At 41.1% G+C, this 15000-nt stretch overlaps 1 protein-coding gene across 1 annotated transcript in view; it reads left to right on the forward strand.

The window, feature by feature from the left end:
- Nucleotides 1-14128: 14128 nt before the first annotated feature.
- baz1a (bromodomain adjacent to zinc finger domain, 1A) overlaps nt 14129-15000 on the forward strand; it is a 43524-nt gene continuing 42652 nt past the window's right edge. The window contains exons 1-2 of the mRNA XM_028565676.1: nt 14129-14231; nt 14542-14692. Coding sequence (XP_028421477.1) covers nt 14580-14692 — 113 coding nt within the window. The 5' untranslated portion in view covers nt 14129-14231; nt 14542-14579. The remainder of the gene's footprint in view (nt 14232-14541; nt 14693-15000) is intronic.

Raw genomic sequence — 15000 nt, forward strand, 5'->3', positions numbered from 1 at the left:
GTCCTCTGACCCCGACTCACCACCAGATCCACCTGTACGGAGTCCTCTGGCCCCAACTCACCACCAGATCCACCTGTACAGAGTCCTCTGACCCCGATTCACCACCAGATCCACCTGTACAGAGTCCTCTGACCCGACTCAACACCAGATCCACCTGTACAGAGTCCTCTGACCCGACTCAACACCAGATCCACCTGTACAGAGTCCTCTGACCCCGACTCACCACCAGATCCACCTGTACAGAGTCCTCTGACCCCGACTCACCACCAGATCCACCTGTACAGAGTCCTCTGACCCGACTCACCACCAGATCCACCTGTACAGAGTCCTCTGACCCCGACTCACCACCAGATCCACCTGTACGGAGTCCTCTGGCCCCGACTCACCACCAGATCCACCTGTACAGAGTCCTCTGACCCGACTCAACACCAGATCCACCTGTACAGAGTCCTCTGACCCGACTCAACACCAGATCCACCTGTACAGAGTCCTCTGACCCGACTCAACACCAGATCCACCTGTACAGAGTCCTCTGACCCCGACTCACCACCAGATCCACCTGTACAGAGTCCTCTGACCCCGACTCACCACCAGATCCACCTGTACAGAGTCCTCTGACCCGACTCACCACCAGATCCACCTGTACAGAGTCCTCTGACCCGACTCACCACCAGATCCACCTGTACAGAGTCCTCTGACCCGACTCAACACCTCATTACAACGAGACAACAGACTTGGGTCAGGTGTCAAGTAAGGCATGGATACCTGATCCATGGACAGATATTTAGAAATGATGGTCAGGTTTGGGCTCAGTCACATCAGCATTTGTTGTAAAATGGTGCTGCGGCTCCTTTGAGGTGTGTGTGTGTGTGTGTGTGTGTGTGTGTGTGTGTGTGTGTGTGTGTGTGTGTGTGTGTGTGTGTGTGTGTGTGTGTGTGTGTGTGTGTGAGACCAGAGCAGAGTTGGTGGAATAAGTTTAAGTTTTGTAGCTACACAGTGTGTGTGGTGTCCGAAATAAACCCCAGACTGAAAGCCAAGTTCATTCATTGTCTCACCAGAAACAGGATTTTAACGCCGACGTTATTCATGTTATACCGTGGGCCCTGCAGGTAACCTTTCTCCCTGGTTTTCTAACCAGTCGGAAAAGAAGCGATCAGGAAAGGTTACCATTTTAACAGCTGATTAACGTGCGCTTGTTACCAAGTTTGCGCTGATGCCTCATCTGTTGACATTTCCAAATGCCTTCCTACAGTTGCTTAATAAAAGCTTTCCACACAAAAACGTACCCTACATGTGTCTTTAGTATGAGGAAAAAAATAGATTTTAACTGTCGGGCTCGGGCACAAATTTCTTAATGCCTGTCGGACGCGGGCCGGGCTTGGACAGAAACATTCGGCCCGATCCGGACTCTAGTGTCAAGCTGTTGCTAGGAAACATCTGTAGCACCGTCTGTAAACTCATTATGGAAACAACCCCCCCCTTCCCTCTCTCTTATCTCTCGGTTTCCTCTCTTCTCTGAATAAGTTATGAAGACCCATCAGACTCTGTGGTTTTAGAGTCATGTAAAGGACATTGATTACAGGATAGAGAGCTGATGCTGCACAGTTTCCTCTAATGAAGAGATAAAGAAGTCATTTTGTTACACTTCTTTTTAGTTACTATGGTGATATTATCACTAGTATGATGCAATGTCCCAGAACTCTTAATAATAATGATACATTTTATTTAAAGCGCCTTACATGACAACCAATGTCACTTTACAAACAAAGTCAAACATTGTTAAAATGAAATGTCATCTCATAAAAATCAAAATACAACCCTAAATCAGAAAAAGTTGGGACAGTATGGAAAACACAATTTAAAAAAAAAGAAAGGGATTTCTAAATGTACTTTGACTTGTATTTCATTGCAGACAATACAACAGCACATAATTTAATGTGTTCCTCATGATTTTTATTTTCTTTTCAAAAAAACAAAATTCCTATTTTGGTTCTTGCAACACATTTCAAAAAAAGTTGGACCAGAAAAGCATTTACCACTTTGTAATGTTGCCGTTCCTTTTCACAACACTTAAAAGACTTCTCCCAAAAAATACCTGAAATACTGATTCATTGACCACAGTACACGTTTCCACCGTGTGGTCCGTCCCAGACACCTCGAGCCCAGAGAAGTCGACGGTGCTTCAGGACACCGTTAACATAGGGCTTCGTTTTGGCACAGTACAGTTTTAACTGGCATTTGTGGATGTAACTACGTATTGTGGTCCTTGACAAAGGTTTGCCAAAGTGGTCCTGAGCCCATGTGGTGATATCGCTGATAGATGAATGATGATTCTTGATGCAGTGCTGCCTGAGGGATCGGAGATCACGGTTGGTCAGCTTAGGCTTGCGCCCTTGTGCTTTACGCACTGAAATTCCTCCACATTCCTTGAATCTTTTAATTACGTTATGCACTGTTGAAGGTGAAATAAGCAAACGTCTTCCTATCTTTCTTTGAGGAACATTGTTTTTAAACATTTCAATAATTTTCTCACGTATTTGTTGGCAAACTGGCGATCCTCGGCCCATCTTTGCTCCTAAAGGACTAGACCTTTCCTGGATGCTGCTTTTGTACCAAATCATAATTACAATCACCTGTTGACATCACCTGTTTCAAATCACATCATTATTTAACCAATTTACATGATTACTAGCCCTATATTGCTCCTGTCCCAACCTTTTTTGGAATGTGTTGCAGGTCTGAATGACAGGAAAGGATGTATATTTACAAATGAAATCAAGATGAAAAGGCAAAACATGAAATATTTTGTGTTCACATTGTCTGCAATGAAATACAAGTCAAAGTACATTTAGAAATCACTACTTTATTTTTTTATTTGTGTTTTCCATACTGTCCCAACTTTTTCTGATTTGGGGTTGTACAACACTCCCAACTGATCATACTTATAAATCATTAAATCTTTCATGTAAAGGAACTGATTCTCTTTCGTTTGGCTCGTAAACATCTTTCACTACAAGACCAATGTTTTACATACACACCAGACACACACACAGAGGCACAGACAGACACACACAGACACACACACAAACACACCCACACACATACACGCACACACACACACAGAGACACACACACATACAGACATACAAACAAACTGAAACACACATACACACAAACACACACAGAAACAGACACGCACACACAGACACACACACACATACACACACACACAAACAGACACACACACGCACACAAAAACAGACATACGCACACAAACAGACACACAGAGAAACACACGCACAGGCAAACAAACACACATACAAACACACACGCAGACACACACAAAGACACACAGGCACACAAACACCCACACAGACAGAGACACAGATAAACAAAAACACACACACACACACAGAGACCCACACACATACAGACACGCACACAGAGACACACACACACAGACAGACACACACACAGAGACACAGATAAACAAAAACACACACACACAGAGACACAGAGAAACATACACACACACACAGGCAAACATACACACACACACATATACACCCCCCCTTCCCTCTCTCTTATCTCTCGGTTTCCTCTCTTCTCTGAATAAGTTATGAAGACCCATCAGCCTCTGTGGTTTTAGAGTCATGTAAAGGACATTGATTACAGGATAGAGAGCTGATGCTGCACAGTTTCCTCTAATGAAGAGATAAAGAAATCATTTTGTTACACTTCTTTTTAGTTACTATGGTGATATTATCAAGAGTATGATGTAATGTCCCAGGACTCTTAATAATAATGATACATTTTACTTACAGTTTTTTCCAACTGCTTACACACAAAATCTTTTCATGTTACACAATTTTTGAAACCTCTCACTCAAAGTGATAAACTACACAGCAAATCTCCAAAACCAGAAGCTATTTCTCAGCCTTTCACTCAGTTTTCAATTGCATAAAACGCTTTTTTCAAAACATTACACACAATTCTCTACCTAAGACACAAAAATCTACAATCAATCACAAAATGCTACACCTATTTACCAGGGCGCACACACACACACACACACACACACACACTCCTCACATTTGTAAACACATTATGTCATAACTGAACACTAACCAATCACTGCTTTAGTATAGGCCTATACAGAGGTCAAAGGTCAGATTACCTGTTTGGAACAATGGATGCCAACAATAGACAGAGAGGAAGAGGAGGAGGAGGAAGAGACAGGGGATAACAACGAGGAGGAGGAGGAGGAGGGAAGAAGAGGAAGGACAGTCTGATGAGATCAGGGCCACACTCATTCATCATGTGATCAACCACGGATTGACCAATGAGAGAAGCCCATCTTGAGTAGCTTTACAGTGGTGTCCATACTTAAACATCGCTAAAGTAAGTGATGCTCCAGCAGGGATGTTCATGTTAGCTGCTATGGTTAGCTGTTTATAAAGTGGAAGGAGACAACTTATCAACTAGCTAGCTAATCTGTCTGCTTATCAACTCCTTCAACGGATTATAGTAGAAAGGGTAACGCAAGAAAAATAGATTATCAAAAACACATTGGATCATTGATGTTCGTTTGACTGCCGATGCTAGCTAGCAGAGCTAACGTTAGCGGGCTCTGCTAGCAAGCGCGCTGCAATCATGTCCAATGGCAGACAGAATTGCAAAATAAAAAGCAATCCAACAGCACATTATACCATGTAAACAAAGACACGTTTTCTTGCGGTGGCCTTTATAAAATGAGCAGTGGTGAAAGTTATTAAAGTCCATGGATGTATTAATAGAACGTTAGTCTAGTCATGTTATGATGGGAAGTGGAAGTGACTATGCTCTTCTTCTCCGTTTTTTGGTGAATTTCTGTAGCAGAAACAGCGCCGCCTATAGGCCTGGACTATGAAGTAGCGCGTTGAGTCATTTACAAGTGGATTCATTTGGACACAAATATTCTTGAAACGAATCCAAAGAAGACGGGTAAAAAAAAAAGATTGTTTTGGTACATGTGGACGTGGCCTAAGTAGCCTCATTATGTATTTAGTGGTTTCTGTGTCTGTTGTTGGGTTATTGTCATCCATTGTGTCTGTTTCGTTCCAGTGCTAGCTATATTTTCTGTTATGGTTTCGGTATTTTGCCTCGTGTTTTGTGCTATTTCTGTTGCTTCTTTGTAGTTTTCTGTATGTTTCCTGTTTTTGTTGGTTATTCTGAATTGTGTATGTTTTGGTTAATTCCTGTGTTCTCTGTTCTCCCTTGTGTTGTCTAGTGTTGTGTCAAGTTTCTGTGTTTAGTTGATTTCATGTTTTGTTTTTCGTTGTGTTTTTCCTGTTTCCTGTTTTATTTAGATAGTCTGGTTTTCTGTCTTGTCCAGTTTACTTCCTGTGTTTTCCCTCCTTTGTTGATTGTCCTGCCCCGCCCTGATGTGCTTCACCTGTTGTCTTACCTGTTCCTGATTTACTCATCACCTCATGTATTTAGCCTCTGTGTTCCCTTTGTCTCTTGTCAGATCGTTTTGAGTTTGTGTCCTTACCCTGCCAGTCTGTTCAGTTTGTATGTGTCTGCGTCAGCCCCTGTTAGTTCCAGTGTCTCCTGATTTTTTTGTACTTCCTTGGTTTTTGGATTTCTTTGGATTTTTCTGGACTTTCTGTTTTTTGCCTGTTGAAGCTTCAGAGAGAGAGACAGAGGGAGGAAGAGGAGGCTGCAGATTCAGAGAGAGGGACAGAGGCAGAGAGGGATCAGGAGGATGAAGATGACCGGGAGGAAGAGGCCAGTTGTAAGGCCCATTTGTTAAAATAAAATAAGAATATATAGTAGTGCATCAACATAAAATGTTGATATAGTTGATTGTGAAACATTAAACATGATCTTGACTTTGAACTTCATGCAACAGTGTACCCAATGGTTGACTTTAACTACATACACACTAACTGCCTGCTTCATGGCTGGTGATAATTTCACATTTTAGCATTTTAGAAATAATCTCTTGTTTTAAGTTAAGGCTTCCCTAGCTGTCTGCTTTAGTTCACAGTTACAGTCAAAAGATAATTGAGTGGCTACATATTGAAACATTTAATAATTACTCTGTAGCCACCAAGTTCTGTGATAGATTCATTGTATAAAGTTATGTTAAACATTTGTGCATCTGTTCTGTCTCTTGAATGCACTTCATGCTGAGGCTATTATATATACATATATCTCCACTGAGCCATGCAGAAGCCTGATTTGTTATTATGGAAGTATAGGCTATATGCTCTTGATGATCGCGACTTTGCGATTGTTGCTTTGGGGCAGGGGGGGGCCCTTGAGTCTTGTTGCCCATTGCACATGAAATTGTTAATCTGGCCCTGCATGTCATCCTGTGGTTTTAGAGTCATGTAAGGACATTGATTACTGGATAGAGAGCTGATGCTGCAAAGTTTCCTCTGATGCTGAGATAAAGAAGTCATGTGTGATACCAGATAAAGAGCAGCAGCTGATGAGGGTTAGAGGTGTAGAGAGTATATGAGCTGAGTGGTGTCAGTCTTTGTCGACCTCGGAGCAGAATGGCTGCAGTCACAGAGCTCTCCTTCCTGCTGTTTGCTCTCATCAACTACATCCATGCTCAAGAACTGATCATCATCCGAGGGGAAGAAGACTCTCACAACTTCAAGCTCCCCGAGAACACCACCTCCTGCCTGATCTCCAGATGTGTTGGTGAGGAGAAGCTTGTCCTGTGGAACACCTCTGACCTCTGGTCCAACAGCTCCTCAGTACCTCAACACCTGAAACAACGACTTGTCAGCTCGGTGGAAACTTCTTCTTACACCATCCTCCACCTGACCCATTCAGACTCCGGCCGGTACCGAGAGGAGTGTTGGACTGAGGGCAACGTGACGCATGAGAACAACTTCACTATTACTGTTTGTACTTCAGTAGATTGGAGAGAGAACAATATTGAAGCGAGACTTGGAGAAACAGTGGACCTGCCATGTAAGGGAGCAGCTGATAATCTGGATATCCAGTGGATCAAACAGGACTCTAGATATGATTATGAAACGTGGAGCAGAGTTTTTGGGGACAATACGACATCAGTGATGGACAATGTTAGAGGAAGATACCAAGTGGTGACAAACACATCAACTCTTCGTGTTTCCAACGTCACAGCATCAGACGTTACACGGTACAGATGTCTGGTTATGAACCAACAGCAGTGTGTTAGAAGTTACATTATAGGGTTGAGACTATGGTTGTATGAGATGATCTACCGCTCAGTGGGAGAGAGCGCTGTGTTGCCGTGCACCATCACTGACTCCACTGATGAACAGCCCCCACGTTGGTCTAAAGGGATCTCCAGAGACCTAGGACAACTAAACCAGACTGTTCCTTCAGTAGACCAAAACCACTCGCTGGTGTTTTCATCTCTAATGTTAAATCACTCAGGTCGGTACTCCTGTAAAGTCTCTAAGAGAGAGCAATATTATGATCTGGTGGTGTGTCCCAAATTTGGCCCCCCTGCTATAGAGCTCTTCTCAGAGGGAGAAGAAGTCACTCTCAGATGCACAGATTGGAGAAAGGGTGAGGTTGAGGTTTGGGCTTCGGGAACTAGTATGTGGCAGCAAGGGTTTAATAAGGGGCATGGTTGGTTCATTAAGTCAAACCGAACAGAGGGAAGAATCTTTAGTTTAGTAACTGATCCGAGCATTAACAGAGTAATGTATGAGAGAATTAGCAGAGTGAGCATGTACTATTATAATGGGAGTCTGGTTATCTCTAATATCTCAGTGGGAGACGCAGGGGAGTACTGGTGTGCAGTTTATGATGGTAATGTTCAGTGTGTGTCAACAGAGAGAACTGTGTTAGTGTACATGGAGCCCTTTGGGATTTACTCCACCTTCTTCAAAGTGCGATGCTCAGTGCTCAGTGTCCTGCTGCTGATGCTCTGTGCTGCTGTAGTCGCTGTGAACCTGAGGACACGGAGAGGAGCTCAGCTTTCAGCTCACACACACACTTAATATGTATATATGATCATTTCATCATTGGCTTTAATACAGCCTGGTATACACTGGCTTTAATACAGTCTGGTATACACTGGCTTTAATACAGCCTGGTATACACTGGCTTTAATACAGCCTGGTATACACTGGCTTTAAAACAAGGGATGGGACACATTCATGCAGAGAAAACATTTAAACTAGAACACAAAAGACAGAGAGAGAGAGATTACAGAAACAACAAACAGAAATGATGGGAAATTAGTATGTTGTGTGTGTATATATATATATATATATATATATATATATATATATATAGATGATATAATAGTATGCATATATATAGATGATATAATATTGTATATATATAGATGATATAATATTGTATATATATATAGATGATATAATATTGTGTATATATAAAGATGATATAATATTGTATATATATAGATGATATAATATTGTATATATATATATATAGATGATATAATATTGTGTATATATATAGATGATATAATATTGTATATATATATATATAGATGATATAATATTGTACATATATTGAGTTAATTGATCTTTTCTTGTTGTCGATGCATTGTGAGGGGGAGGGGGGGCTGCTGTTAGGGGACATTGGTTTAATAGTTTAACATCTTGGGAATTCACTTTTTAAAATTACTGTCACATAAGAGTTTTATTACAAATCATTTAACCTTTATGTGTGTGTGTGTGTGTGTGTGTGTGTGTGTGTGTGTGTGTGTGTGTGTGTGTGTGTGTGTGTGTGTGTGTGTGTGTGTGTGTGTGTGTGTGTGTGTGTGTGTGTGTGTGTGAGATGTTTTTTTGTTAGTTTTTTTTAAGATTATTTTTTGGGCATTTTAGGCCTTTATTTTGACAGGACAGCTGATGAAATGAAAGGGGAGAGAGAGGGGGAATGACATGCAGCAAAGGGTCTCTGCGTCGAGGAGTAAACCTCTATATATGGGTGCCAGCTATACCTTAAATATAAAGATGATGTGATGTTGTATATTATATATGAAGGAATATGAATTGTCTTGTCTAATGTTTTTATAATAGTTGTATCTTGCAGTGTTGTCAGTGTCATAAACTTGTTATTACATCTTGGTCTATATCTATAATCTATCGTCTGTTTAATAAACATTATTAATGAACTATAAAACTGATTTCTGATTAATTATTATAAGACCAGACCCAGGCCCCCAGGAACAGCGCCACAGTGGGCTTAGCGGCCAACAGTGGAACTGCACCCCTCTATATGGCGAAAGAAACTTCTATATTTCAGCGGATAATTTCTTTTTGGTGGTGTTATTTAACTTACCAGACACATACACACACACACACACACACACACACACAGACACACAAAGACACACACACACACACACACACACACACACACACACACACACACACACACACACACACACACACAGACACACAGACACACACACAGACACACAGAGACACACTGTTATGTTGTTAAAATAATGACTAGTCTCCACAGGGGCGCCGGCAGGAATTTTGGGCCCCGTGACAAAAAATTTAATTGGGCCCCCTCTGCGCAGCTGTTGTCACCACATCTCTAGGACCTAACTGTACCATCAAAAGCTTTACAGAACTCTAATTAAGGCTTGCAACTGTCTTGCTTCTTTTAGTTCAATACTAGTACTAGCACAATATTTACTGCTGGTGATTTGTACATGCATGAAAGTCTAGTATGCAGTTAACTATTTGATGCAAGATTAAAAGCAACCATAAAAATTTTACTCAAGGCCATCTTTTACAGTCTTAATGTATTTCCATTGTAAATTTGACAAAATGGAAAATTATCTAAACAAAATTATTATTATTATTATTATAATTATTAATGAGAGATTTTAAAAAAGAAAAACGAACAAACTTAAATATACATTATATTAACTTTTCAATCAAAATAAATTTACATCATCCTCTCAAAAAAATGAAAACAGCAGATTTTTTAAAGTAAGAAAATAAAGTGGACATGTAAAATGGAATTTCCACACCAGGGTTATTACAGTGCTACAAAACAGATGAAGTGATCACTAAATCAAAAGGTTTTGAGGTTTGGAATATGGTCATAACAAACTAACAGTACCAGTGACAGCAAATGAAAAGGTATGAATAAGAACAAAGGACTCCTGGAAACCCAAACTTTTCTCTCAAATAACTGGCATGTCATTGAACACAATGTTGCTCACCTTCTTCACTGGGACAGGGAGGGGCTCAGTTAGGGGGGAGACTGGGGTGCTGCTGACTCATTTGTTGTTAAGTCTGCTAAAAGGGGCAGGGACAAGGATTTAATATGAATACGTTGCTAAACGTTTCCTTGCACTGATTAAATGGTGATTAAATGTAGGCTAGCACTAGTCTGTAGCTAGCTAGCTTATTTCACTATGGACATTAAGCCAACAGGTTAATACCACTCACAGACTACTACCCACCTTTCTTGGTGAAAAACTGGTTTACAGTTTGACAACCTTCCCTTTGTCTTTCCTCTCTCTCTTTTCTCTCTTTCCTTTTTTGAAAACCAGATTTTGATTTAATGTTACCTGGCAACATTGTGGTCACTGTAGTTCTGGCGCATCAACTGACTGCAACTAAACACCGTTGTCACTGAGTGCGCTAAGGCAGGACCAAACCATTTCATGCAGATACAGGGGTGTGGTCGGTCAATATGGATGTTTACTTTTTCTGGGAGATATTTAACTTTTACTGCCAAAAACAAGTAAAAACAAAGAGATCATTAATTGTATTATTATATTTGAAAAATATATACTGAATGATGAATAATTTTATATTAGTTTTCACCTATTTTTTGGGGCCCCTGTCAGTCATGGGCCCTTGGAATTGTCCTAACTTTTCCCCCCTATACGGCGCCCCTGAGTCTCCACTCTCAATGCATCAACTCTGTCGTTTATTTCCGGGAAACAGTATGGACAGTATGGACAGTATGGACAGTATGGACAGTATGGACAGTATGGACAGTATGGGTGATAAAAGCCGTCAGGTTCCGACTCTCCGGGTGCAGAGGAATTTGTAGGTAGCCCTGATGTAAGTCCAACTTAGAAAAGACCCGGGAGCCGTAGAAGTGGGTTGTGAGTTCTTCTGTCGTTGGGAGAAGGTACTTGTCAGGCACCACTGCCTGACAATGACTCTTCGTTTGGTTGCCGCAATTTGGAAAGGCACAAACTCGAAGCATTTTCTCATATTAGTCCTGATCTAACTCCAAGCTCCGTCTGTCAGCTCTGTGAGCTCCTCCCTGCTCCACCGTTGCTAGGTTACCTATGCAAATGAGCTCCTGAACTCTTGAACTGCAGGTCAGCTCTGCTTCACTGCGGTGTCAGGTTACAGCCTGTTGATACATGCTCATTACTATGGACAGGACCTCGGCAAATCGTTTTTTTGTGGAAAAAATACATTTTGGATTATTGGATTGTATGAGATCGGCACTCGTTTGTTGAGGCCTTGACCGGAAAGCTGTACATAAACAGAGGTAAGGATTAACACAACTTTTATGCCTTTCTGTCACATCTACTGCCGTCAAATTCGCTGTGTTCCCTCGTAAGGAATAACTGCACATGGCTAAGCACTAGTAATGGCATTTTGAACACGTTTAGAGACTAAAAACACGTTTAAAACTTGCCCTGTTTAAGCCTTGTTTAAGACTGTTGGGTGCAAAATCTAGCAGGAGGATAACTCGGTGTAGGCGGCAACGTTTGTTTTCGTTTTTCTCGCTACTGACAGTACTCCTGATTTACAAACAACAGAGCTACGGGTTGAAATCGACCGGAATTCTCCTTTAAGTGGAAGCAGTATGAAGTGGAAGAATGGGGCTACTAAACCTAGGCTAACAAGCACTAGGCATTACATTTTGAACAAAGTAGATTATATTAATATCAAAAGCTTACATTTTCTCTGGACTCGATCATAAATACATGTCTGACCTTTGGAACGAACCACAAAAACTAGAAAATTGCTTGAGACTTAGGATTTATGGTGATTTTATTTCCGTTAGCCCTTTGCCTACATTGACGCTGATGCATTAAAGAGGAGTGACTCGCCTGTTCCAAAATGGCGGCTCTGTTGACGCATTAGTTAATGCATCAACGTTAATTAGTGGAATTTTTTCCCTTATTAATAAAAAAGCAAAGGGTGGCTACTTTGAAGAATCTAAAATATAAGACATGTTTTCAGTTAATTCACACTTTTTTGTTAAGTACATAATTCCATATGTGTTCATTCATAGTTTTGATGCCTTCAGTGAGAATCTACAATGTAAATAGTCATGAAAATAAAAAGGAAACGCATTGAATGAGAAGGTGTGTCCAAACTTTTGGCCTGTACTGTATGTATGTGCAGCGTTCTATTTACCTCGCAACTCGTTTTTTAACGAGGTCAGAGTGGGAAACACGCCCCCTGATCTCGTATTTACGACCTCGCAGTAGCCCGAGTTAAAAATGCAACATGGCACAAAAAACAGCGTAATGCGTTGTTATCAACTGGTTTCTAACAATAGCTAACCGGGCTAGAGCTAACGAAAACAATCAAAATCTGACTTCAACTCGGGTATGACGTCATAATATATATATATATATATATATATATATATATATATATATATATATATATATATATATATATATATATATGTATATATATGTATATGTATGTATGCATGTATGTATATAATTTATATATATATATTATATATATGTATATATTTATATATATATATATATATATATAGATAGATAGATAGATAGATAGATAGATATCCCTGCCGAATTCAACAGTCTCTCCCTTCCTGCACTTGGCTTCTCTGACATCACTACTCCGTGTCGTCACCAGGTTCTCGCGGGGAGGGGCGTTTCCAAGGCAACCATTGGCTGCCGGCGGAGGAGCGGCGGGACGGCGGACCAATCGCCGCCGAGCGAGGACCGGGAAGCCCCGCCCACTCGCTCCCTGTGCGTGGTGCGTTCAGGGAACACACCGCCGCGCGGAACCATAGAAAGGTTGTTACACATGTGATGTTTCATAATTTATTGAAAACATTTCTTCTACAGCTTATAAAATATTCCATTCCAGACTCAAGCAACATAAAACATATATATATATATATATATATATATATATATATATATATATATATATATATATATATATTCACATTTTAACATGTTGTTTTCATAAAACACAATAGTTTCATGATTGAAATTGTCTAACAATTCATAAATAAGTTACATAAATTACTGACAAGCTCTATAATTATATGCTACACCTTTTGACAGGCAAAATGCATTTTCGTTCCATGATTTTATTCTTTCTCTTTTCATACAGACATGTTCTCGGGTAAAGATTTAAAGAATTCCCTCATACACACACACACACGCGCACACACACAGATATACACACACAGATACACACACATACACAGACACACACACACATACACAGATACACACACACACGCACACACACACACACAGATACACACACAGATACACACAGACACAGACACACACACACATACACAGATACACACACATATATAGACACAGACACACACACACATACACAGATACACACACACATACACAGATACAGACACACACACACACAGATACACACACACATACAGACACATACACAGACACACACACACATACATACACACACACACGCATACATACACACAGACACACACACACAGACATACACAAACACACACACACATACATACACACACACACATACATACTCACAGAGAGACACACACACACACACACACAGATACAGACACACACATATGTGTGGAATTCAAGTGAACCATCCACCACAAACTACTTCCTTCTCCTCTGGTACTGGATTAACCACTAAATCCCTAACTACATAATTTGCAATAATGTCATTTTTTCTACTAATATATACATGTTTACACTTTTCGGGATTCATTTTTAATAGCCACTGACCACACCATTTGGCCATGCTATTGTTTGTTTTATTTTGATTAATTTAATTGTTTTTATCTTTAAAAAAAAAAAACGACTTGGTTGGTTTCTGTAACCCGGAGCAGTAAAGTTTCCGAGCTCTGCGAGGGTCCCTGAAGTGGATAAAAAAAGTTGGTCAACAAGCCGCCAGTGTGTGAGCAGCTTTCAGCCTCCAGCGCGCGGACTTCTCCTCCACTTAGTACCGAGGATTATCCGTTCATCGTTACACAACTCGGTAAACTCCGTCATATGGATGTTTCTACACACTTCCACTGAGTGGAAGCGGAAGTAGAGAGTGTGTTTTTGTGGAGTGAGAACAGTTAACAGTAGAGTCTCTTATCAGACTCCCATGTGGGCAGATTATCTCTAACAAAAGATCTTCTGCGCACCGCTTCTGCGCGGTTTCACCTCCGTTACTTTCCGCTTTAACTTCGGTTCTTCTCGGAGTTTATTTAGTTTAGCGGGAGTTTTTGTTTGTTGGTGTGTGTGTGTGTGTGTGGTTGTGTCTTTGTGACCCAGTTTCCCTCCTTTTTCCCCCCCCAAAGTGTTGCCGGTGGGTGACGCGGAGCTACGGAGCTGCGAGATGCCGCTTCTCCACAGGAGAGCCTTCATCCGGGAGAGACCCCCGGCGGACCTGCGGCCGGAGGAAGAGGTCTTTCTCTGTAAAATCACACACGAAATCTTCCGGAGCTACGAGTGAGTAACCCTGGCAACGCTAGATTCACGGTTAGCCGCCTCGCGCACAGAGCCGTTGGTCCCGCAGCACACGATTCTGACTGACAGTTGGCCCGATGAGGCTAGCAGGGATACAGCTACGGCTACGACAGTTTCGTTTAGACACACACACACACAAAATGACAAGTTATGTTCAGAAAACCTATCGGGGTTTGGGTTCAAACACTTCGGAGGAACGAACACGCGTTTCCTGGGTGAAAGGATACAAATTATATGAATTTATTGGAGATTTTGCGTGATTTTACGTAACTTCCGGCCGCAGCTGTATC

The sequence above is a fragment of the Perca flavescens genome, chromosome 20 (genome assembly GCF_004354835.1).
Source record: "Perca flavescens isolate YP-PL-M2 chromosome 20, PFLA_1.0, whole genome shotgun sequence".
In the NCBI taxonomy this organism is placed as follows: domain Eukaryota; kingdom Metazoa; phylum Chordata; class Actinopteri; order Perciformes; family Percidae; genus Perca; species Perca flavescens.